This window comes from Lycorma delicatula, chromosome 2 (assembly GCF_047948215.1).
Source record: "Lycorma delicatula isolate Av1 chromosome 2, ASM4794821v1, whole genome shotgun sequence".
NCBI lineage: Eukaryota > Metazoa > Arthropoda > Insecta > Hemiptera > Fulgoridae > Lycorma > Lycorma delicatula.
The window spans coordinates 102,241,436-102,268,544 of NC_134456.1; the positions used below are offsets into that span (position 1 = coordinate 102,241,436).

Consider the following 27,109-nt stretch of genomic DNA (forward strand, 5'->3'; position numbering starts at 1 on the left):
GAAAAATTTCTTTTATCCCATTCAGGCTTAGTTTTGACTTAATTAATTTTTCATTTTCTAAAATAAAAATGAAAGTGTCAAGATTTAGAATGAATGAATGAATGTAATATGCAGTTTTATTTATTGTTTGCTGTTGGATGGCCAGAGTTGGGGAATTTAATTGTCACACTGTTTATAAAAAATTATTTCAGAATTATTGTATTTTGGATGTTTCTTGTATTACTCTTTGTACCCTAAAAATGTATTCATACAATTTATCCCATTTTTCATTCCTGTCTTTCTATTGGCAATTCCTGGTAATAAAGTGAAATTTCTAGGGTCTACTTTGTTTTAGTACTCCACTTGTAATCAAGCTCATTACATACAAACCGATCAGAATCATCTGCATTTTACTTCTAAATCTGTTACTGCAGAATTTTGTTGTCAATTCTTTCATCAGTATTTCATCTGATATTTCAGGATCAGTTGTTTCTTTCAAAGCTTCTTCTTAAAATTTTTTTTGAAGCTTCTTATTGTTAGAAAGTTCCTTTTTCTTTGCTAAAAAGTGGTTTTATTTCCTTGCTGTGTGAATGCAATAATTATTCTCTCCTCCTCAGTAATATTTTCCTGTCTCAATTTTTTGAGTGAATGTAATTTTTCTTTCTATTCTTTTGCATTCATACAGAAGCTGAAAGCTGAGTGCTTTGCAATATTTTCAAATGCTTATCTCAGAATACAGAGCACCTGTACTCTGTATTCTCATATATTAATTTAATTTAATTAAAATTAGTATTTTTCATTCACACTTTTGTTTTGGCTATTTTTCTGATCTTTGGTGTACTACAAATTTTGGATATAATACTATAAAGTTTTTTTGTGCATCATGATGTTCTGAAGATGTATTGATTACAATTAGTGAGGTAAGATTTTACTTGGTTAGTGAATATATTATTACTATAAATATATATTATGTGCTATTTTAGTTAAGATATTTATGAGTTTTTTTATTTTTGTCCAGAATGGCGAGAGTACTGCGTAAGACGTCTTCCATTTATACATGAGCAATTACCGGTACAAGATCTTTTAGTGCCTTCTTTAATAGCTGAGAATTCAAAAGGTCTTTTATCACAGCAATCGTTATTAGTTAGTACTCCATCATCACAAACCCTTTCATCTTCACCATCACATTGCTGGGATAATTTTGGTGCTCAACAAGTTGCTTCTAGTAGAACATTAGAACAAAAATCATGGTTTACGTTACGGGAAAAATTTCATCAGAAAAATGTAATTATTTTTTTCTTCCAGCTCACTTATTGTCTGTTGAACTTTGCATATAATGATCATGCAATTTTATCCATGTCTGTTTTGTCGATTCAAGAAAACTTCTTAAGGATCTGCAAGCACATCAAAAAATGTTTTCCCAAAAATAAATAATAATAATAATAATGAATGGGAGCAGAGTGAAATTGCTTGAGGAATGTAATCATTCTTGATTCCAATTAAAAAATTGTTAGATCTATATGTTAATGCGTGTAGTAGATCATACATAGGAGGCAGTCTTGATTCCATGCTGTTGTGGATGTTTCTTAGTTGTTTCTTCATACTTTACATGATTTTACTTTATGTTGATGAGTATATTTTATGGTATGGAAAAAAAAGAGTTCATAAAATTTTCATTTGCAATAATTTTAGTCGTTTAATGTTAGACACTGAATTTTCAAAAATTTTGCAGTGTTGGGTCTTACTTTCATCTTTTGCTGATTTGGATGTGTTGGAAGTGGAAAACCAGGATTGATAAAGCATTTGACTTGAAACAGAAAAATTAATTAGATGTGTGTATACTGTTGACAATTAAAAATTTTAAATAGATTAATGTTATATGATATTACATATTTACATAAACATTAGTTGTATTTTAGGTGGTCCTGCTTTACCCAATATTCACTTCACCCATTAGGGTTATTCTACAACCCCCAAATAGGAATTAAATGCTTAATTCCTATTAAGCATTTTTAATTAAGGATTAAATGCTTAATCTTATATTTGGCTTCTATATTTTTTTTAATTTTTTTATTCCCCTCGGATACTGTATTTAAAGAAAGTTTAAAAAATTTTTAAAAAATCATGGAGATTGTGGGAGAGTACCTTCTTAAAATGTTCAGTCAGTGATACATGGAAGGCAGTGACAGGATACAGGCAGTGACCATGGAAAGAGTGCTTTACAGTACTGATAATATAGTAAGATTATTTTTGGCACTAGCCAAAACCTTCCAGAGTCTGTTATTATAATTGTTAATTACAGTTTGTACTTCATTCTAATTTTCACTTTATTAATTAAATTTTATTGTAGAGCTTAATTTGTTAAATTCAAGGCCAAATGTTTACAAAACTATTAATATTTATTAAGAGAGAGGAGTCTGTGTACTCTCAGCAGTTAGATGTTGCAGTTTGATTGTTACAGAGTGAATTATGTAGCTTATTGAACATATTGAGAGATATATAATGATTCACCATAGATAGTAATTTTTTCACATGGCATTGAATAATATAGTAAAAACATAAATTGGTAGTTCGCCTTGTCACGATATGTTTTTGAGTTACACTTATTGAGTAAGACCACCAGAGAGGAAGTAGAATTTCAAATTGGATCATTCCATGATAAATTTGTGTGATTGGGATCTACACTCCTATCAGAATTTCAAATGATGTGTGATGGCTTTACATCTTCATTACAGAGGACCTACCAGGGTCAAATTTATGCCCATATAAGCTAATATTGGGAAAAAGTGATCAAGAATGTGATTATAGGGTGTGTGATGAAGTCTACATAGAATTGTATATTTTCTGCCACATAATAGATTGCATTAATGAAAAAGCTGATTTGTTACTTGCCATAAACATGTTAAAACTAATTAATGGTTGATGATAAATTAATACTAATAACAATTTTTATTTCTGGAATTTGTTTTACAAAATATTGCTGATCATGTTTATCATCTATTTATATTTGTATTTAAGATCATTTATATACTCTCTCGCTCTCCCTCTCCCTCTCTCGCCATCTCCCTCTCTCTCCCACTCCCTCACTCTCCCTCTCCATCGCCCTCTCTCTCTCGTTTGTGTATGTGTGTGTGTGTGTGTTGTAACAACAGGCATATGCCCAAAAGTTATCCTATTCTTTTTTTGTATGATAAGGAATGAATTGTGTAGTTATTAAAATACCAAACCTGATTCGAGCCTGCGGTCTTCTGATAGGCAGATGTAACCCTGGAAGTCATCATATTAATTCCACTCTGATATTTTGGATGCATTTTATTTTGTTAATGTAATTATAATTATTTTTATTATGATCGCTTCAACTAGCAGGTCAGAATGTGCTTTCCATGTCCTCCCATCTCACCAGGGAGCAATTTTGCTTGGATCTGACAATGATAAAAGTAAAATGTAGTATTAAGTATTTGTCCTTTAACCAGGGACTTTATCTTTCTTTCAAGCACCTTTTTTTGGTTTGGTTCTAATGTACTTTGCATTTACTCACTGCTCTGTTATCTGAAGTTGAAGCAAAACACTGTACAGTTATGTTACTCTTATAGAATATACCTACTATCTATTTCTGTATGAAATTTGGAAATTGGCCTTCTGTTTTGGGCTTATCATGTACATTTGCATACTTATAATATTTAATATCATTTATGTTCCTGATTTAAATTCATGAAGTTAAAACAATCTGCTTAAAACCTTTGTGTAAGTATTAAAATCTGATTACATTGTTATTGTATAAGCTCATCTATAAAAAATTGAATTGTTTATTTAATTGTGCTATTTATTGTTTTTAGATTAGTTTGCAAAATAATACCCTTTGTATTTTAAATGTTATAATTTTTTTGTACGAGGTCTGTTCAAAAAATATGTGGACTAACGTCATAAAACAAAATGTACTTTATTTAGAAGTTACTTGTCTGGGTTCCCTTCAAAGTACTTTCCTCCCCAACACACATACTTATCCCAACGGTATTTCCACTTTTGGAAACAGTCCTGTAACGCTTCTTTTGTGATGTTCTTCAGTTCCTTCGTCGCATTTGCCTCAATCTCGGGAATCGTCTCAAATCTTTTTCTTCTCAAAGGTCTTTTGAGTTTGGGGAACAAGAAGAAGTCACAAGGAGCGAGGTCAGGTGAATAGGGTGGGTGGGGAAGAACAGAGAGTTTTTGGCCAAAAACTCACGAGTTCTGAGAGCTGAATGGGCTGGAGCATTGTCGTGATGAAAGAACCAGTCACCACTCTTCCGCATTTCTGGCCTTTTCTGCCGGACAACGTTCTGCAGACGTTTGAGAACTTCAGTTTAGTAAGTCTGGTTCACTGTGGAGCCTTGGCGGAGTTACCATGGTGGACTACACCCTGAGCATCAAAAAAAACTGTCAACATCACCTTCACATTGGAACAAACTTGGTGAGCTTCTTTTGGTCTGGGAGATGTTTCACCCATCCACTGAGACGATTGAACCTTTGTTTCGATGTCATAACCGTATACCCAAGATTCATCACCTGTTATAATCCTCAACAAGAACTATTCATTTTCTGAACGTTCAAGCAATTCTTGACAAGCCTGGACACAAGAGGCTTTTTGGTCATTTGTCATCAGGCATGGAACTTTTCGCAGCAATGTGGTGCATCTTCAATTTTTTGGTCAAAGTCTCGTAACATGATCCAACTGATATTCCACACTCATCAGCAATCTCTCTGATGGTCAGACATTGATTTGCCCAAACGAGGGTGTTGATTTTGTCTACATGTGAGTCGTCAGTTGACGTGAAAGGATGTCCAGGACAAAGTTTCACTCACAGATTTTATGAGTTTTAACATAAAAATTTCACAGCAACTCTTTGCTCGTTCAAGTCACTCATTCTAAAATCCGCCAAACGAAAAAAACACACTTCACAAACAACCGCGTAGCTAAGCAACCAATAATGATATTTGCAATTAAAAAACTGCGTTGTAATCAGCTAATCTGTAGGAACATGGCGATGCCAAGCAGATTTGACTGGAACCAACTGGACTTGAGCAATTCAAACAGTCTACGTATTTCTTGAACAGACCTCATACATGAACATTGGGGATTAATTTCACTTGCTTTATATATTTATATTTTTTCTCTTATTTTAAAATTTTTATTTCAAAATTGCTAATACTGTATTTCAGGATGGTGCTGTTAATGTTAAAAAGTTAGTACAAGATAATTCTGTTGAGAAATCTGATGGTAGTAAAACTGAAGATGAGCAACGATTAACCAATAATAAAGACATACAGAAAAGTGTTGAGGAAAGAAAAGAGGAAGAACGAAAAGAATTGGAAAGGTTGAAAGAGAAAATGGATGAATTACAAAAAGCAACCAGAACAGTTACATCTAAATTAGCTGAGGTATTTAACCATTCAATATTATGTTAAGTAAGTTAAATCTTATGTTATGCAACAGTTAGTTGCAATTTGCGCCAAATGTAAATTTACTAATAAGAGAATAAAACTTGAGAATTTTTTTAAAATGTCAAAAGATTTCAATAATCAGTATACAAATTATAAAATGGGGGTTTATGCATGATGCGGGGAAATTGCTTATTGTCTTGGAAAAATACAGTTTTTTCTCTTAAATAATGTATTCTTAAGAAATAAGTTTTGTCAGAAAAAAATTTGTCCTGTAATTTTGTGATAAATTTTAATTTAATTAAAAAAAAAAGACCTCAATATATATATTTTTAAATCAGTTTTGATTTTAGTTAAAGATTTATGTTTTTTACATGTTGAAATAATGAATTAAAGTATCATATTTTTTTATAATTGTACTGAAATAGTATATGTTTTTTCTTTCAAAAATAAAATTAAGTGAAATAAAAAAAGAAAAAATACTGTTTTGTTAGTGGTGCAATGGTACACCGCCCAATTTTTGGTTTAATTTACCTGTATTTCTGCTTCTATTTTTTTAATTTGAAATAGAGTTTGAATTATATTTGAACTTATAAACATTTGACTGGTATTATCAATTTGAGCCAATTGGCTGGTATAAGAATTTAAGTCTTCAGATTATTTTTAGAATGCAGGTCTGATGAAAAAGATATTTAATTGCATGATCTTTGTTGATTTTGAAAAAAATACAGGATGATTTAACAGAATATTTTTGATTTAACAAGTTTTTTTAAAGTAAGATAAGATAAAGAAGATTATATAACATTTTTACAGAAATCTGAGGCAACCTGCAGTACAGAAAGGAGAATGAGACATGAATGTAGCCTTTCCTTTACCTTTAATCTGTTTATAAAAGATTCGATAGAAGAAGTAAATTGAGAATGAAGTAACACTTAGAAAATAAACAACAAAAACTTTATATTATTATTTTGACTAAAAATAGAAATAATAAATGGTATAGATTCATTGCTGCTGAAGAAGTTTAATCTGAAAGTAAACTAATTCAATTACAATATATGAAAAAGTGGAAAATTTATTTATGTTGTAGAATTACAAAGGACGGCCAGGTTCCAGAATTATCAAAAATCAATTGAAAAAAGGTTTTTTATGAAAAAAAAATCTGCTGGTTTTAAACATAGGCTTTGGAATTGGAAAGAAGTTTTTAATAATATTTCTATTTGTAGTTCTTTAAGACTGCTAAAATGGAATGAAGGAATGTGATATTGGTATACTGAAGAAAGTTTTGAGATGAACTGGATAAGCAAGATAATTTATGGTATAATCTTGTAAAAAGGACATGGTTAGTGGGTCATGTGTTAAGCCATGTGTTAACGGATTATTAACGAATTAAAAAAAAAAGCCTGTTATAATTAAAAATAAAATGTTCTATGTTTTTTTTCCTAGTGTAAGTTCACCACTTATTCTGTGAGAGGCATGCTGCACACTTCAAACAGCAAAAATGTAGATTTTTACCATATGTTGCATTTGTTGTTGCCTTCTTTTTATTTTAGGTAATTTCAGTGTGATGCTGTGGGGATTTTCAGTCGCTTACAAACTGGTATAATTTCAACATTACCCTGAGATCTTATTTTAAATGTATTTCCGGTGTTTCTGACCAAAAGAACATATTTTTTTAAAGTCTGTTTCATCCTGGTTTTCTTGCATTTTGTTATTGAATAAATATAGATTGTTAATTTAAAAAAATAAAAATATCTTAATGAGTGTAATTTGAACCGTATGGAATAGAAATAAGTGTAATTCTGTAAAATCTAGAATTTTAAAACTGTTTTTAGTGAAAACCATTTTAATGAAAAATATCAAAATAATTTTTTTGTGACACCCCTTTACTTCAGAGGTGATCTATCTGCCAGAATTTTACTTTTCAAGGTAACAGGATGTACCCTTTATTGAGCCAATCAGAGAATGAAAGTTGTACATAAAATTAATTAAAGTTAGAAATCATGTTTTTTTTAGGGGCATTAATTGAAAACTTTATTAACTTATTAATATTAACTTTATATTAACTTAAAATATTATTAATTAAAATATTAACTTTATTAGAATATTAATGTTTTCTGTTTACAGGTAGAAAAGGAAAGTGCGAAAGCAGAAGAATTAGTTACATCACGACAAAAAGAAGAAGAGATACGTCAAAAAACTTTAAGTTTATTACCAGAGAGTAATGTAAACATGACAAAGTTACAAGCATTAGTTGATTCCAGTGTACAAAGGTTAAAAACTTTAACTGAACAATGGGAAAAGCACCGTCTACCATTAATTATTAAATATCGTGAATCAAGACAACGTGTTGCTAATAAAGCTGTAAGTTTATTTTTTTATTTTTTATTTAAGTTTAATTTTATATATTTATACTGATTGTAACTAAAGCAAAGAAGGAACTGTAGTAAAATGGATTTTAAAAATTGACTATTCTTAGGACTAATCTAATTACTTTTTGTGTTTCTGGATATATATTTATATCATAAAAACCATAAATTTACAGTTTTTGCTTTTATTAATGTAACATTTGGAAAAACCTTCATGCATTATATTAATAAATAAAGAATTTGTTAATATAATATTTAATTGAAGCCGCTTGATAATTTTGTGAAATAAACTTTATATGTTTAGATTCTGTTAATTGCATGTTGTAATTTGTATGTTTAATGTTAATAGTCACTGTTTAATTAGAATAATGTGATGAGATTCTGGTTGAATTTAGACAAATTTAATATAAATCAGTTGTTCATATAAACTTTACTAGTAATTTTACAGTGTTGCCACTTCGTTTGCCAAAAAAAAAAAAAATAGTTTCATTATTTTATTTACAGACCTCTATAGTTAATTGAACCCCAATCACCAAAGTACAGCGGTATTTACCGACTGTCTAGTATTTAAATCTGTATAAAAGTAAACTTACCTTTACTAGGATTTGAATTTCAGACTTTTGACTTCGAAATCAGTTTTTGAAATACTGATTTGCGTCGACGAGCTTAACACTAGACCAGTCCGGTGGAACTTTAGTTTATTTTTAAAACTGTCATTATGTTTAATGCACAGTAAAATAACTTTACAAATAAAACCGACTTAGAAGGAAAATTGTATAAATAAGTGCTTAGATTTAATAACTTTGTGGATTTCTTTCGACATGCTTTTTTATGGAATCCATTCCTCAGCGATTTGGTTTTATTTTTATTTATTTATTTTTTTTTTTTTTTACAAAGATTCAGATTTTGGCGAGTTGAAATAAGGAATATATTTTTTTGTTTAATATTTTAAAAGTTTATAAAACTTGTAAACTTGTAAATGTGTGATCCCGGATTTAAAAATCAATCAGGGTTTTTTCTCAAGTATACTAGGCCCAGCCAATGTACGAGCTTGTGACATCACGAGTATACTGCGTATTGACAAATTTAATATAAATCAGTATTCAATATAAAGCTTATAGAATAAAAAATTTCTATGAACCATCAATGATTATCTTTAAATCTATATAAAAAGCATAGACTTATTAAATCCCATAGCAAACTTTCGACTAATTTTTTATTATATGTATTAAAAAATTGCCTACTACTGAATTCCCACACCTCCTTTTAAACCCAGCTTAATATTTATTCAGTATATCATTCCTGGACATCCATTTCTCCAATAAGTAACAATATCCTCCTAAAAACCGTGAAATTATACTCACTAATAATATACCCTGGTAATTTTCAACTATATTCAAAGCACATTTTTTTATGCGGTAGGAAAATAATAGCTTTCTTGAATTACTTTAGTATCTCTCTTTTTTTTATATTTGGTTAAATAATTGGAATACTGATTGTAGAATTCAGGAATTCTATCCATTACTGGTGCATTACTATTTTAAGGCAGGTTCAACTTGAAAAGGGTAATCAATTCTCCCTGCTCTAACTTTGCTACATATGGTATGGTGCATGCACTCAGATTTGTTACAACCACATAATTCGTAGTCCATTAAAATAATCAGTCTAAGTCTTAAGCCTGATACAATTTCAGCATTTAAAAGTGCGATCCTTAAATTCTCTTACAACATCCCTAAAATCCTTTAATTCTTAAAAGCTTTAAATAATAACTAAATATGAAAAATACTCATATCCATATCTCTACATAATATTTTTAAAATTATCCTAGCTTCTAAATTCTCCTGCCTAATTGCAGTGATAGTATTTTTTTCCAAAAATATAAAATGAAAAATTTTTGCCTTGGTTTAGGAAATTCCCATCAAACCATAGTTCCTCTTTCCTCCTTACTTATTATTTGTAATATCATCTACTCTTTTGAGATATGCCTCTTTTAACAACAAATACCTTATGATCATGTAAACTGTGTTGTATCCCCTGATAACCCCTTTACATTGATTCTAATTTATTCTTAGAATTCTTCTTTATATCAGATCAGAAAACTAACCTTTAAAGCATTCGCGAAACCCAGATCTTCAAGGGATGTTTAAGTCAATCCAGGACATTTTTTACAAGTTTAAAATTAAATCGCAGGGTGGAAGTAATGCATGCAGTAAGAAATAGCAACTGTGTCCTGTTAGTGGTAGATGGCACTCATTTTGCATGTCAGTCCAAACGTGGTGACAAAGTTTTTAGTGAAGGAGAGTATAAAATCAGCTGTAAATTGTTTAAAGGCATATTATCATTTTTCAACGCAGTTGCAACCCTCAAAATACCTCAAAATTAGTTGCATACCTCAAAATTAGTTGTAAATTGACCAGTGATCAGTAAGTAATTAAAATTGCAACCATAAAACCTGGATCTTAATCTTTATTTGGTCTCATTAATAAAGCTACTGCTTATGTGGAACCACTGGCATCGATTATCATACTTTGTAAGGAAATCAGTGGGCAATGGGATTCTGTTAGCTAGAACACATTGTAAAAATTAGTTAAAAGTTGGCAAAGCAAATTAATAGTTTTCCTCTTATGTAGTAGTAAGTAATATTTTGTATTCCAGGGGTAAAGCTCTCAGTTGCCAGAGTTAGATAACTTTACTGGCTTTGTTAAGAAAGTTATGCACATTTTCCCAGCTTTTTAATAACACTAATAATAATTTATTCACTGTACAACTTCATTATTTAATCTGTTCTATGTATTTCTTGCAGCTTTAAATTTATATTTTTAATAAATCGGCTATGAATTCTGTCAACTGAACAGAATTTTCTATTCTGTTCAGTTATGTTTCTGCTTTTAAAAATTATACTTTAAACTAAAAGATGATAATGAATATAGGCTATTTTACTTAAAATTTTAGTGATTTGTAATGACTTTTATAATTTAAAAAAAATTTGTTAATCCATTTTAATTACAGTCAGAGAGTGTTAGACAACAAGAGACTGCAAGAGAGTTAAGAGAAAAGCTGAGAGAGCTAACTGAACAAGTAGCAGCTAAGGAAGCTTTACAAGCAAGACTTCAGGGTGAAATTGATAAATTACCTAAAGACATTGTTACAAGGTCAGTGATTACATGTTTTAACTAACAGTTCCACTTAATTTTCCTGACTGATTTTGTATGTAACACAGTGAATGTGTTGTTATTGATAGAAAAATCTGACTGCTATGTTAGGATTTTTTGTCTGTTTTGATATTATATTTACACAGCAGATTGAAGTTTGACAGCGATCTACGTAATAAAGCTTTAACTTCATTTTAATTTTCATCACTTAAAGTCCAGCTATTTTCTGCATCTGTTTTATTAATTTTCTTTGATAATCTTCAGGTAGATTATCTTTATATTTGGCCCATACATTTTTTGGGTTGCAAATCTCATAATTTAATTTCAATATGACAAAAAATTCTCTTAAAAGGGTCAGGGATCTACAACCTACTGATTTACTAAGGCTATCATCCGAGTGCTGATAATTTTGTAATGAGCCCAGGACTTCCTGTTACACAGGAATGTTTTCTGTGTAACACCATTAACTATTTTTAAATGTCTGAAAGACAGTGGTCCCTGAACATTATGTAATAACATTCATAAAATTAATCATTTGGAGTTGTTGAGATGAAACATAAAAACTTGCCCTATCCTTTTTTACGTTCAGAGAACCCTTCACAGAAACTTCTTTTTCCATCTGGTCTGTTGTAATCTATTCCATCTATAATTTGAGAAATTGTCTTCTTGTAAAAGGATCGTCACTGTATAAAGAAAAAAAATCACCTTAAGAGTTGTTTTCGAAGGTTTTTGAACTTCTTCTATAATATTCTCAGAGGTAAAATATCTCTTCATTTTCAAGATAGACTGATAAATGTGTCACTGTGGGGTACCTTTCATGTATGTCAAAAGAAAGTATTTTCCAGATGGTTTCTGCTTTCAGTATGTATTTACCTAATGGTTTGATAAGTTAAGATTTTGTCATTTCTGTATAAAACTGAAAATCATATTTGATCAGAGCTCTTGTTTATATATTTGCAGATATATTTAATGGCTTTAACTGTAACAATATTCAATCTTAATGTGAGCATTGAAGCATCGAGATAAAAGAGGACAGTATGGAACAATTCATTTGTTATTTATGAGCATAGTTTCACAAATTGTTTTACTAATTTTATTGAAAGCCCACCATCTTTCTTGCACCTTCTACAGTAAATTGGATAACTATTTTCTTCACTAATGGTTGTTTTAGAAACTGTGTTGGGTAGTTTTTTGAACAGCTCCCATCTACCATTCAAGGGAGTTTAGGGTTCAAAGGTCGCACAGACCTTAAGGCTTGGGCTTAACTTCACACCAAAGAACCAGATTGTAGATAATATATTTCTGAACTAATAATTGAATCTGTTTTTTCCGATTTAATTTAAATATTTAACCACACTAAAAGATGGATATGTAGCAGTCCTCTTTCTGCCATTCCACAGTGTACTAAAGCATTTAACTGTGACAAAAATCTTACCTTTAATTAGGAGATCTAATAACATTTTAATTTCAAATGAAAGTTGAAGGCTGCTATATCAAACTTTTCTCAGGTAATCTGATTTTTAAATAAATTTTTTGTTATCTCTGTCCAATTAGGATTACACATAAATGCAATAAAAAGATCTGGTTGGTCATACATCCAAACATAATACAGCATCTTTCAGTTTTTAATGCAGATATCTTGGACCTCTCATAAATGTAGTTTGTAAAACAACCTTTTACATTTTTAAACTGTATCCTCTAGTTTTTTGTCAGCACCCACCACATGTTTTTGATTATATAACTATCTGCTCTTAACTTCATATGATTAAATTTAATGTAGTTTAATCTGTTAAATTACTTTGGTATGAACATCAACAATATACTGATTCATTAGATTTCTCTTAACAATGAATATGACTGAAGGAGTCATCTCAAATCATTAATCCTTAAGAACAGAATGACATAGATAATATTGTTTTATGAAGATTACTAACTTAATGGATATCTATTAAATATCTATAATCTCCAAAAGGAAACTATTATAGGATATTGTTGTACTGGATCATATGAAAGATGCAGCTCATTGATTTGTTTAACGCTTCTTTTGTGACATGTAAAATAATATCTCAGTTTCTAAAATGCCTCCAGTAAGACAGCAACCTCATTTACCAATGGAACATTCAAACAAATTCATTTATTTAATGCTCTCTTTCAGGAATATTTTCTCTAATTTTAATTTTTAAATCTCTAGCAAGCTGATCATTAGTTACATTTTCCATTGCAAAAAAAAAAAAAAATTTCTATGAGTTGTTTTAATGCAGCAGTAAGAAATTACTATAAGGTTTTTGTATACCTAAACCATTTTTAGTGCATGACAATAAAAAATGCAAATCCAGTGGCATACAGCTTTAACATTTATTATTTGTATATAATTTTTGTCATAAAGTAATTGTTGCTATTCAGGACTTTGAAATAGCACAATAAATTGGGATCAATAACATTTGGAAATTGGTTTAAATAGATTTATAGAGATAATTATTTACATAATCAGGAAACAAATTGGATTCATAAGTATACTTAATATGATATTTAAAAAATTAAACAAATAAATAAGGAAATAATTTCAAAATCAGGATTTCAAGACAGAAATGAAAAATTGTAGGCAGGAATTTCAAGTACAGTAGTATTATAAGGAAAAAATAAACTTCTCTAAGGTTAGAATCTATTTAAAATAGAACATGTACAAAAACAGAATCGCAAAAAAGAAATGAAAAATAAATATTTAAAGTACAGTTGAGAATAAGGAACAAAAAGGGGAAAAAATTATAACACTGGTTTACATTAGGAGTTAAACAATTAAAAAGCTGAAGTAATTTTTTGTAGCCAGGAAATTTTAACTTTTTATCATTATGTAAATATAAAAACAGATGTAGAATTAATTAATACTGTTTTAAAATATATATATTTTTTATATTGTACACGAATCGGTAGCAGGTGGTGGTGATCTGTTTTTAAATTTATATTGAACAACTTTTTCTGATTTCATTTCTATTAACCCTTAACACACTGCATATTTTCTTGACCATTCATTGCTATTACTAAGTAAAATAAGCATTACTTTTGTTCTGGCTATAAGGCAATACCAGAGTGCTATAAGTCACTTCCTTTTTCAGATGACCAAAGACGACCCACCTTTGAAACTTTTAAATAAAACCTGCCTATAACATCTGCAGTCCTTATTTAAATTGTTACTAATATTTAAATTTGTAAAGATCTTTTGCAGAGATCCTTTATATTGTGTCTTGAATTGATTTGTTTATTAATATTACCAAAATATCAACATATTTATTCTATTTTATTTGTGGGTTTTTATAGTCCTTGACAACAATCAAGGACTGTTGTCAATACATAGACTAGACTATTGTCTTTCATACATTGAAAAAATACTTTGAATATTATGTTGCTTGAAGATGAACCCACAATTAAACCTTTAAATAATAGTGTACGTATATTTGATAGTAAGATAGGTACATTTAATAGTATATTTAAGGTACATTCAATCATTTTTAATTGAAAAATAAGTTACTTTTTTTTTTAATAAGATGAAAAAATCCATTATTGTTAAAGCTTATAAAAGTTAGTTTATAAATAAAGATCACTGAGACAGAATAAAATATGATCTTTTTTACAAAAACTATATTGAAATCATTTTATTTAGGCAATTATAACTCTGCCAGTGTGATTTTTTTCCATACAAATGAAAGATCTGTAAAAGACATCTTATACCTATCTCTAAAGAATATATACATATACAATATATACATATTTACATTGTTTTGCATGGTAATCATATCTTGGAATGGAAAATAATTTAGTTTTATATTAATATATTTTATTATTTTTTATGTGTTATGATATTTTATTATGTTAGGGATGTTAACGTCTACTGATTTGTTATGCAAAGCTAATGTTGAATTATGGGGATGTGTTAAATTTTTTAAATTTTATCTCAGCTATGTGTGTATTAGGTACATGTTAGTATTTATGTTTGTTTTCTAGTAACCTCATCCATGTATTGGACACATTTGTGACAGGACATGACTGTATACTATACTGTCACAACTTCCTTTAAATAAAAAACACAATTTTATTAATGAAGACTTCCAAAAAAATGTATCTGTGTTGGCCTGTTTGCTTGATATGTCTGACTGGATGAATTGATTACGATGAAATATGGTATGATGATTTTCATGTTTGGGGCATTGATGTCTTTTAATTCTACTTACAATTAGTCAAAGGAATGGGGAGGTACGGTGTACTATGGGCACCATTTCTTAAAATTTTATTCGAGTAGAATAATTTTTTTTACATATTTCAATGTCTCTTAGAAGACTTATACATTTTTGGTTGGAATTTTATATTTTTTGCAAAAGGATAGGCACTGTATGTAGAAGAAAAGCACAATTCATCAAAATCTTTTTTAAAACGCCAAATGATTGGTATTTTTTTTTTTTTTTTTGAACAGGTGCTTATAAAATTAAGTTGTTTTATTAAGCAATCTTCATCTTTACTTCCTCTTGTTTGACTATATATCTTCAACTTTCAATTCAATATTTCATCGAGTAATTTATTCCGGTTGACATTGTTTTCATCATCAACAAAATTTTTAACAATAGTATGTAACTTTCACCAATGTTCACAAATTTTATTTGTTAACATTTTACTTGTATGTATTGTTTGAGAAATGTCTGTAGGAGTACAATTAGACATATTTATATAGTTAATCACAATTTTTATGTTTAATCATAAATTTGTATATTTAATTGTTACATGATACTGAATGTGCAGTGCAATACATTATTTTACTTATAACATTGTAAGTGATAATTACTGTATCTGTTATAACAGATACTCTAATTTTTACTTATTTTTCATTAAATATTTAATATTATAGGTTGTTAATTTCAGTACTACTCAGCACTGTTGATACATTCTGATCATTCAAAACTGTTTTACTTCTTATTCTTTTTTTTTTTAACATCACATTGGCAATTGTCAAATGTCACTTGTAACATTTCAGTCCCAGACATCTGACCAAGCTATTTCCTCAACTTTCCTAACTGTGTTGCCCTTCTTCTTCTGAGCAATATTTTATTATCAATTTTATCCTGAATTAAAAGATTCATTACTTTTTTCTGTTTACTTTACTTTCATATTTATATGTTGTCTTCTCTATATCTATTACATCCAGTATTCTGGTGAATTTTTTATTTAACTTATTTTATGTTTTAACAGGCCTGCTTATACTAGACGTATTATGGAAATAATTGGAAATATTAAAAAACAGTGTGAAGTTATAAATAATGTCGTACGTGATACAAAGCAGCTGCAGAAAGATATTAATACTGAAACTGGTAGATTAGAAAGATCTTTTACTGTAGCAAATGAACTCATTTTTAAGGTAAATAATATTACTTTAGGTTATTTTTATTTACGTAATAATATCAGGGTTTTATGATACTTCAGATAATAGAGATCATCTTTAATATGAAGATTATTAGAGCTTTTTGTATTATTAGTATTTAAATTTATAATACAAATCAGGAAATGGGGCTTGTTGGGTCATGTACAGAAACATGTGATTAGTGATAATACAGTTAAGTTCCATAATCATTATAGCTGTATAATCATAACAGTGGCTGACAGAAATAATAAGTCACTCCAGAAAATGAAATTGCTATTTTCAAGAGTCGACAAGCATCCCAGTCCAGGTTTATTTGAGAAAGTGAGGATCTATGTAGTTTCCCGTTACCAACTTTACTGAGCCAAATTTTTTGTAGATATTTCATGCATTTCAGAATATTAAGCCTGCTGAAATGCTGTTGATATTATATGATTGATACTTATTTTCTGTAGGTATTTATTGAATAATGATGATCATTCCTCTAAGAGAAAGTAATTCTTTAACTTTTACCTTAAATTCTTTGCTTGTGTTACAACTATGAGAACTATAGGCAAATAAGTAATTACTACACCTTTAAGTTATGTATTGATAGACTGCTTCAGCTTAGTAGTAGGATTCACACAGTGGTATTGCAGTAAATTTTCTTTCTCAGATTACATTAATACACAAAATAAAATTTTTTTAATGTTTCTCTAATTGTTGATACTTCCTCTGCATTTGTACATCACGCTTCTCTCTGTTTTGCTACAGGGGCTTTCAGATCAAGCCCTGTCACTAGCATACTTGTTGAGTGCGGTAAACCATCGCTTTGGGATAGACGTGACCAACAATCAGCATCTTACTTTGCCCACCTTAAAGGGCAACCGAATCACCTGGCTTTTACTGCACTTCTTGTGAATTCTAATTTACAAAGATATGAGGACCATCCACGATCCACTGCACATATGGGTGTACGTATCCGGCAGTTACTATAGCTTTTAAATGTAGACATACCTGCTATTTTTCCAATGTATCCCTATCTGTATCCACCATGGATACAGCCTTCCACCATGGAAAATTAGCCTTATAAATTTTATTTTTGATATCACCATATACAAGAAACAATCGACACCACCTATCGTCTTTCAGGAAAATTTTCACGATATCCTTTCCAGAATAAACCCAGACACACTAGTATACACAGATGGATCAAAACAGAATGATACCGTTAGATCCACATTTATTGTTAATAGCAGAATCTGTATGTTTGGTCTGCCTAATATTACAAGTGTATTTACTGCAGAACTGTATATTATCAATAAGGCTTTAAATATCGTTAACCCAAAGTATCGTCATATCCTTATTTGTAGCGACTCGTTTAGTGCACTCCAAGCTTGAAAGATTTTTATTCTAGACATCCGTTGATCATGAAAATCTATAACGCAATTGCCGAATTGAACCGTCAGAATGCACAAGGTAGTTTCTGCTGGATCCCTAGCCATGTAGGCAATGAACGCACAGATTCTGCTGCTAGGGATGCATGTAGTCAACCTTTTTATACCAATCATGTTACTACATGCGATTTTAGCAGTTGTGTAAAACACGCTCTTCAAATGAAGTGGCATGGTGACAACTGCCAAAGTGGATAATAAATTTCGATACATTAAAACCACTGTGTTACCATGGGACTTGTCTTTTAGAAAACTCCTTCAAGAGGAAGTAGTCCTTTGTCGATTGCGATTAGGCCATACTAGGGTTACACATGGATATCTAATGTCAAAAGTGGATGCACCAACATGCATACGATGCAACTACCGCTTGACTGTGCACCACATCCTTGTGGATTGCATTTGTTATGTGGCATTGCATCGTACATTTAAATTGCCCAGGAACATTTGTAAAATTCTGAGCAATGATAAAGTAATCTTAGATCGGGTGTTTCTATTTCTTAGAACTATTAATATGTTACGCGCTTTTTAATAGTGTTATGTGTTATTTTCTTTTGTAATCAGAGAAGGAGTGTTTTACACTCCCCTCGGAGTTCGTTAATTTTATTTCAATTTTTTTTTTTTATATGTATACATGGTTGATTTTATATAGTTTTTAGTTTTTTATCTGTGATAGTAGTTTATTTTTTAGTGATATTTGTTTTAAGTTTTTTAGTGATATTTTATGTTAAGTTTTAGCTTTTTAAATTTTTCTAGGATTAGTTTTTTATCTGAATTTTCTAGTCTTTCCCTTATCCAAGTAGGTAAAAATCCCTCTTGAATTTTTTTTAAACTTTATTTTGTTAAATTTTACATTTTTAGTTTTAAGCTTTTTTTTAATTTTATATTTTACGGCTGTGATTAATTTTAAGTATTTTAAAAATAAATTTTTCAGCTGTGATATTAGTCATAAGTTTTAGTTTTTAAGGCAGTATTTTTTTTTTTTTACTATTTGTTTTCTTTCAAAAGATTTTATTCCGGGCAATGATAACGCCAAAGCGTTTTTCACCAATCAAAAACACAAAAAAAAAACTTCCTCTGCATTATTTTTTATGTTAGTTACAGATCTGTAAATAGAATCTTTCTATCGCCCGTAATTTAATAGAAATGGCACATTAAAAATCTATAAAAGTTAATATAACTTATGTTATGGGATGTCACATACTTTCATTAAATTTCTTAGCAGATGCATATAAATCAGCCAACATATAACACTCCACTTCCTTGGTAATGGTTTTCCAACACTGAAATGTCTTGTTGGAAACGTTCACCTTGTTCATAATTTACTGCCCCAAGGTTTGCCGGGAAGAATTGTGAAATACTGGAAATGTACTTTTAGTGACATTACATCCCACATCCCATAGCTCTGTGTCAGTTTATCACTTTTTTATAATATCTCAGAAATTTTGTGATTTATGAACACTCAGAAAAATTTCACAAGTTTTTAAATGCTGTCCAAGGAGTGAATTCTGCTTTCGTCAACACAGATAAATATTTCATCTCGGACCACTAATTTGTGGGCCAACAGAAAGACTTCATTTAATTTTCATTTCACTTCTGCGAATTTCTGCCTTATGTATAAGAATCCTTGACTGTACTTCATAATTTTTGTAAAATCTTTTGTTAATCTCATTTTATATAAAGTGGAATAATTTTTTTTTTCCAGTTTAACTACGGGAATAATTTTTTTTTCTCCTGAGTTAACTTCAAATTGTTTCCATTGTTTTAATATATAATGCTAATCCCTAGCTCAGCTATCCCATTCATAAATAAAATAACAGTATTTTGTATATCCTAACTGCATCCCTAACAAAGCTATTATTTTTAAATTTCAACACATATTCCAACTATGCTCTTTATAATTTACTTTTTCCAGTAAATTTTTTCATAACATAATTTTCTTCTTTCATATTAATTCCATAACAGGTAGGTACAAAAGTGTATTTATTACTATTCTGAAGCAGAACTGCTTTTAAGGTTTACTTAGAGGAAATCAATGAAAAGACTCTACCCTTCAGGTTCATGAACTTACCCTAATTGTAACATAAATTCATCAATATTTGAACAGTAAAATAATTATTTCTTCAGCAAAGTATTGAGAAAAATCTTTCTGTCAGCTTTGATAGTCCAAGAGTTTTTGTGTATTTTCTTTAAGTGCATTCCAATCTTGAATCTCGAGTCTAAAGGTTAAGCTTGATCTTTTGATAAGTTTAAATCTTTTACAAACTCATTTAGCTCATTGCATGGTATAAATAGTGGCTCACTTGTAATTTCAAGTCTGAATCATGATTGTCTTCTTTCATAATGTCCGCTTCATCATCACTGCTTTCACAAAACAGATTTTCAAGAATCTTGGGAACTGGAATTTATTCATTATGAGGTACAGATCTGAGTGCAGATGGCTATAAAATATATTGTACAGTGTGTTTAGACTTCTTAGAAATTTCAGACACAGTTTAACAAAAATAACAACCTGTTAAGTTAGCTATTGCTTTATGCTAAACCATAGGGACATCAAATGGCAAGGCCTTTCATGTTCCTTTTAGCTATCCTCTTAAATCGACTGCACAGTTATACATATTATATAAGGAGCCCATGTCTTATTCTGATCACCAATTTTACAGTTAAAGTACAATCTACAAGGTGTGATTGGAAAGTTTTGTGAGTGGGTTTGTAACTTCAAAATGGCAGTAGTTACAGGCTATTGTGATGGATCACCTTTAAAGTAGTCTCCTTCTGACTGAACACTCAGACTCCAACAATATTTCTACTTCTGGAAGCTTTCCTGGAAATTTTCTTTCTTAAGGGCGCTAAAAATCTTCTCATATTTACCTGGACCAAATTACCTTTCAGCGATAATTTTAATTTAGGAAACAGGTGAAAGTTGGTAGGAGCTAAATCAGGGGAATAGGAGATTGAAAAGCACAGAAATTTGAAGTAGGTCAAAAATTTGGTAAACGAAAGCACACAATGAACTAGTGCATTGTGGTGGACCCAATTCTCACCAGAGAACATTCTTATGCACATTTTCACACAAACTCTTTTATAGAATTCCTGGTTGACTGTTTGGCCCCCTAGGGGCAAATTCATTTTGCACGATACCCGTAGAATTAATGAAAACCACCAATATTTTCTTCATATTCAACTGGCTTTGTCACGCTTTTTTCCATTGTGGTGTACTTGGACTCTTCTGCTGCAATAATATGCCTGTGTTTAGGGGTCATACCCATAAACCCATGATTCGTCATCTGTAATTATCGTATTTAACAAATCTGGGTCAGTTTGAACCTGATTAATTAGTTCTTGGGACACTTCGAAGTTGATGTTTCTGCTGGTCTGACAGCAATTTCAGAATCAATTTGCAGACCTTCAACACATGTTCAAATCTTCAGTTAAAATTGACTGAACCACGTTGAAACTTAAAATCATTTCATCAGCCATCTCCCTAATTGTAAGTCTACTGTCAGAGGGCACTAAATTGTGAATTTTCACACTTTTCTCATTGGTTTTTGAAGTGTAAGGCTGGACTAGGGGTCTCTTTGACCGATTCGCAACCTTCTTTGAATCTGTTGAACCAGATAAAAACATTCGACTTGCTTGGACATTTATCCCCCAGAGCTGTTTTTAAGGGTCATAAGTCTCTGAAGCTTATTTCCTTGTTTTCAAACAAAATTTAACACTAAGTTGTTCCATTTTTTCATTCATTTTGTGAAATCAATATCTACCGAAAATACATCTTCACTCACCAGAATTCTACTCTACTGAAAAAGATATCGCAGTGATCTTTTCAGGATGTTTCAAGGACAAAACAAGCTTACCCTTTCACACCCATGGGCAAAGCTACCCCCTCTTATTGAGCAATGGGTGGCACCTGTCTTAAAACTTTCCAATCACACCTCCCATAAGTTTTTTTAATTACAGGTGTAATGGTCTTCTTTCTGTTATTTTATAGTGAACTCACCATAAATGTAACAAAAACTGTCTGAATCATTTACACATAACATATTATGGGACTTCACTGTTCACTCACTCAATACAGTTATCATACTGTCTGAAGAGATTATACTATTGAAAGCAGTAGACTAACAAAGCCAACAATCTTGTGTTATTTTGAATTGTTCAGACAAGATGAATTTTGCTCATGTATGTTTCAATAGAGAAGAGAGATATGATGTCATGGTATGTGATGTTGCTAATATGACTTAAGTTATTGTTTCTTGGTTAACAAGTGATTAAATATAGTTAAAAATATATACTGAGCACATAAAGTAATTATATAAAATAAAAAAAGCATATCTGTATAATCATGCATCACATAATATCTACGATTTTCATAATATAAATTTGGGAATTTATCAAAGAATAATAGAAAAATTCTGACTTAAGATTCATTTTAACCACTAACAGATTGGTTAGCAATCTGTTTGGTTGAAACCAAACAGATTGCTAAAGCAATTGGTTTCATGTATCACATGCTAAGAAACAAAAATTGTGTTATTACTTCTTTGATGAATTGATGATCATTATAGGTACAAATTGTTTTTAAATTTAAACTTTTGCCATTTTTATTTAACAATGACAAGATGGGTGGCTCTTGAATTCCTGGAGGAAAGCAATATTTCTTGACAATATGTGTTAAAGGTAGTTAGCACAAAATTGTGTGTTAAAAACCCACTTCTCCTGTCTTGGTAAAAATACCACTATCTTCTCTGACTTTTCAGAAATAAAAACAACTATAATAGTGAATTTTTAAATATTGAAGGATTTTTATTGTACAATTTAAATATTCAAATGTTAAAGATATGCAGAAGTGATTGGCAAACATTTATAACAGTTTTAATTTTGAACATTTGGGAAAAAAGTTTTTAATTTCTTTAATGTTCATTTTTTTAAAGTGAAACTTCTGTATTGAGGGTAACATAGTTTAAGAGTGTTATGGAATCTGTAATGCCTCGAAGCGAGACGAATGGGGATTGTAGTAAGCATGCAAGGTATACAAGAGGGGAGATTCTGAGTATAATGGGGGTACCTTTGCTTTGTTGCAGTTAGTATAGTCATATACGTATAACAGCTTGCTAATTAATTCAAACACAGGTAATATTTTGTTTATTTCTATGTTGTGGCTACACTGTTTGACAACTTTTTAAGTTGTCTTTGTAGTGGAAGTTACTATTCTTTGGTAATTAAAAATTTTCATTTTATAAATAGTATTTTGTTAAAGTCTATTTCATTTTCTGTTACAAAATCCTGTTTTCATATCTTTTTTGTTCTGTGTATCTTAAATATATAATAATGGACATAACTCCAAGAAAGCATTCAAAAATTTCTTTCTCTTTCTGAGCATACCAGTATAACACAATATAGGGACAGTGAATGCTATTTTAAAACAATTTAAAGAAACTGGTTCCCTTTTACCTTAAAGGAAAGGCAAATGTGGCCGTAAAAGAAAAACTACTACAACAAAGGATCGTTTAGTAGTGACAAAAAGTAAATTTGATCCAAAATTATCTACTATGGACTTAAATCAAGAATTAGCAACCAGTAGAACACATTTACATGATAACTGTTAGATGCTGATTTCTTACAGCTAGAAAGGAAGCTCATTGACTAACTAAAAAGCAGATTTTAACACCAGCAATGTACAAAAAAAGACTGTGGGCCACAGAACATGCTAACTAGACTAAAGAAGACTAGAAAAATGTTTTCCAATGAGTAACATTTTTATGTTCATGGGCAGACGGTTCCATACATTACAAAAGCATAGATGAAAATACATCACTGGTTCATATCCAGCAATCAGTTAAATGTCCCCAGAAAAATTTTTTTGGGTTGTTTCACATTTAACTGTCGTACTTCATTACTTTCAGTAGATGGTATGGTGAAAAGTAATGAATGTATCAAGATTCTGAAAGAAAGTGTTGTGATAAAACTTCAAAATTCTCACAAGGAATGGTGTTCCAACAAGATTTGGGGCAATGCGATACTGCCAACAAAGCGGAAAATTTCTCAAAGAATAAAACATTGAAATGCTCCTGCAGTCAGGCAACTCCCCACTTTTAAACCCAATTGAAAATCTTTGGGCAGTAGTCAAAAACAACTGTCAAAAATGAATTGTACCACAAAAATTGATCTATTAAAGCAGTAATATTGGTATGGTTTCATGATAAAGAAATAAAGAAAAAAATTTATAGTACACTTGTTGAATCGATGCCAAATCATGTACATGAAATGATTAAGAATAAAGGACACATTAAATACTAGATATTCACAAATTGTTCAGGTATGATAGTTTTTCTTTCTAAATAAAGTTACTTTAAATAACAACTATGATCAGATTAATTTGGACGCTACTATAGACAGATCAAGTAGTCATATTTGTAAAGTGGTCGAGTATTTGTTTTTGTGTGAGAAGTCACAAAAGTGGTTAAGTTTGATAAACATCATTTTGTTAAATTTAAAATTCTTGTAATTAAATATTTATTGATACTTTTTGCGTATACAAGGGTGATTTATTAATTCCCCCCCCCCCCCGCCATCAAGTGTTTTATAATGTTGGAATTAATAATAAGAGAAAAGAGTATGAAAATGGAAAAGAACCAGCTAACGAGAATCCTATGAATATGACGCAAAAAAAGTCAAGAAATATAGTCCAATGGTGTCATGATAATCCAGCCAAAAATAAAAGCAGCTTTTTTAATCAATCAATTCAAAATATTCCTTATGTTGTACAAGTTGAGTGTTCTTTGCTATCATAAGAACTGTATGTATGAATTGCATTTTGGCACCTAATGCACTTCAAGTGAAAAGACATTGTGAAAGCAAAATGCCAGCTAATTCTCTGAAAATCCCTAAAAGCGTGTCGCAATGTATAAGGGATATAAACAATGGAAAAAAGCATTGCTTGAAGTTGGTTCTAATGCTGTACAAGTTGAATGTTACGTTCTATCAACAAGTACTCTACCTGTAAATTTTGATGATAATGAAAGATTTACAATACCAGGAACTAGTAATCAGTCAACGATAAATAAAATTGGACTTAATTTTCAATATAGTAGTAATTTTAATTTTCATAATAATGCTCATAAACAATTTTTTTTTAAATTTTCAGGACAATCCGTTCAGTGCTGTGTGTTCCATTTGTGATAGACTTTGGTTTTGAAGTGATTTAAAAAATTCTGGTGCTCAGCATATTTAAATTTTACACATTGTAGTATCTGAAACGTCCAGAGATGACTTAAAGTGTGCTACAGCTGCATGCAGTTCTTAAAAAAAAAAAAAAAAAAAATCCTGATGTCAGTTTATGATGGTTTTACATATCCAGAAACACCAGCACACTTGCCTATCCCGTATTTGGTTTCTGAAAGATTAATTTCTCTGTGAATACCATTTATGCAATTTTGACGATTATGCCATGTACAAGGACAGTTAGAAATTTTGGAGCAAATAATTAATTTTCCTGTTAAGGTTAATACAGTGATAATTCGTTTATTTAAAGATATTAACAATGATGGTTACATCAATGTTCATATCACACAAAAAAAACATACATGAGTTATTTGAATGGTTTTTTGAATAAAAGATTGAAACTTGGCTACAGTATCTCATAACTACATCACTTTATGAACAATGAACAATTGATAATTCTTTCTGCTCAGATAATACTACTATTATTAAAATAAAAGATGAAATTAGTGAATATGTAGCTATTGCTCAACAGCTAACTTTATTATGGAATGATGAGAAATACTTGAGAATCGTATCAGGTGAAAGAAATGTCCCATGTAGTTTACTGTTTGAGAGCTCTTTACCCTTAATATATTTGGGACAGTTTTGCATATTCAGCGAAGGTGTAGAAGTTACACCATTCCTGATAGTCATGAATAAATTAAGGCATTTTGATTGACATGGTATAACTCCAAATGGCAATAAAATTCGTGCAAGAGCACATCACCCTTACAGTAGCATCTAAGCCTCTGGGCAAAAATACAAATATTTCAAATCAATAGATTGAATCTGAATGTTTTATTAACAATTGTATTAAAAAGTAACTACTTTTAATGCACGTTATATATCATCTTTCATCAAATCAATCTCCACTTCAAATATTTTTAACTGTGCTCCCAGGATGTGGTTTATAACGTTTGTTATAAAACTATTTTTGGAGATTTATAATTCATTTAGAATTAATACTGATTATTGCAATGCCTACATAATGGTGTGTGTCTACTGGTAAAGTAGCAGTTGCCATTAATGGAACTACTCTTCATACTGCTCTTAAAATTTCTCTCTTCAGGTTGTCGCCATTATCTGTTGAAGTTGCTCAGCAACATGAGTCGTTATTAGTTAAGTGTGACAAAGTTAGTATGATTGGAGAAAAATATTGTCCCAAATTGATGCAAGATTGAAGCAGATCATGCAAAATTTTGAAGGCAGAGTAATGGCAGTTAGCACATGTACATGCTATGCAAATTTATAAACAAATTAAATAACTTGAAGAGCTGATGTTATGATGTAGTCTAAAATTTTATGAACTTGATGAGGCTATGAGACAGTCCAATGTTAAGTTTTTTTCAATTCTCACAACATTTGAAAATGGTATGATTTTGGAAGAAAATGAATTGGGAGCTGAGCGTAGCAATATTCTTTACAAAAAAAAAAACTTGTGCCTACATGGAATTCATCTTTTTCTAACAAATTATTCAATTAATTTTGAACTCTGAACGGAACAAAGTTATTTTGATGGCCAAAGACATTTATGTTGGCTATCACAATGCAGAACAGCAAGCGTATGTTCAATAAAAACTTCATAAAATGTCTGTCATTGACATTGGTGATTTGCTATATGAAATAACATCATTTTGAATAAATATTATCTCATAATATAAATGTTTCTGATGGTTTGGCTAATTAATCCACATTGAACAAATTGATGAAGGTGAAGTTACTCGTGTATGGTTGGAATTTCCACAATTAGAAAAACAGAGTAGAGAAATCTAGAAGAAAAGCTGCTGCTTACATGTAGCAAAATAATATTAATCGGTATGCAATGCCTATAGAATGAAGAACATCAACAATTTCACTGAACAATAAAACTATTGTTTCTAAATGAAATCATTATCTGCTTATGTTTTCCTGCACCATGACAATTCATAAATTAGAAGGAGAAACATTCAATGAATTGTCTACAATTTCGTAAGAATCATTTTCAGCAACTATTATTTGTTGCTTTATCAAAGTGACTACCATGGGAAGGACTTTATATCTTGTCCTCTTAACAATGACCAAATATTGTACCACTGTTAAAGAGTAACATCAATATGCAGCCTT

General features: G+C 30.3%; 1 protein-coding gene across 1 annotated transcript in view; it reads left to right on the forward strand.

Moving 5' to 3' along the window:
• The window catches only part of LOC142320227 (coiled-coil domain-containing protein 22-like), a 51,342-nt gene that overhangs the window by 16,072 nt on the left and 8,161 nt on the right, over nt 1-27,109 (forward strand). The window contains exons 5-9 of the mRNA XM_075357925.1: nt 998-1,263; nt 5,176-5,394; nt 7,519-7,755; nt 10,770-10,912; nt 16,148-16,313. Of these exons, the coding sequence (XP_075214040.1) occupies nt 998-1,263; nt 5,176-5,394; nt 7,519-7,755; nt 10,770-10,912; nt 16,148-16,313 (1,031 nt within the window). The remainder of the gene's footprint in view (nt 1-997; nt 1,264-5,175; nt 5,395-7,518; nt 7,756-10,769; nt 10,913-16,147; nt 16,314-27,109) is intronic.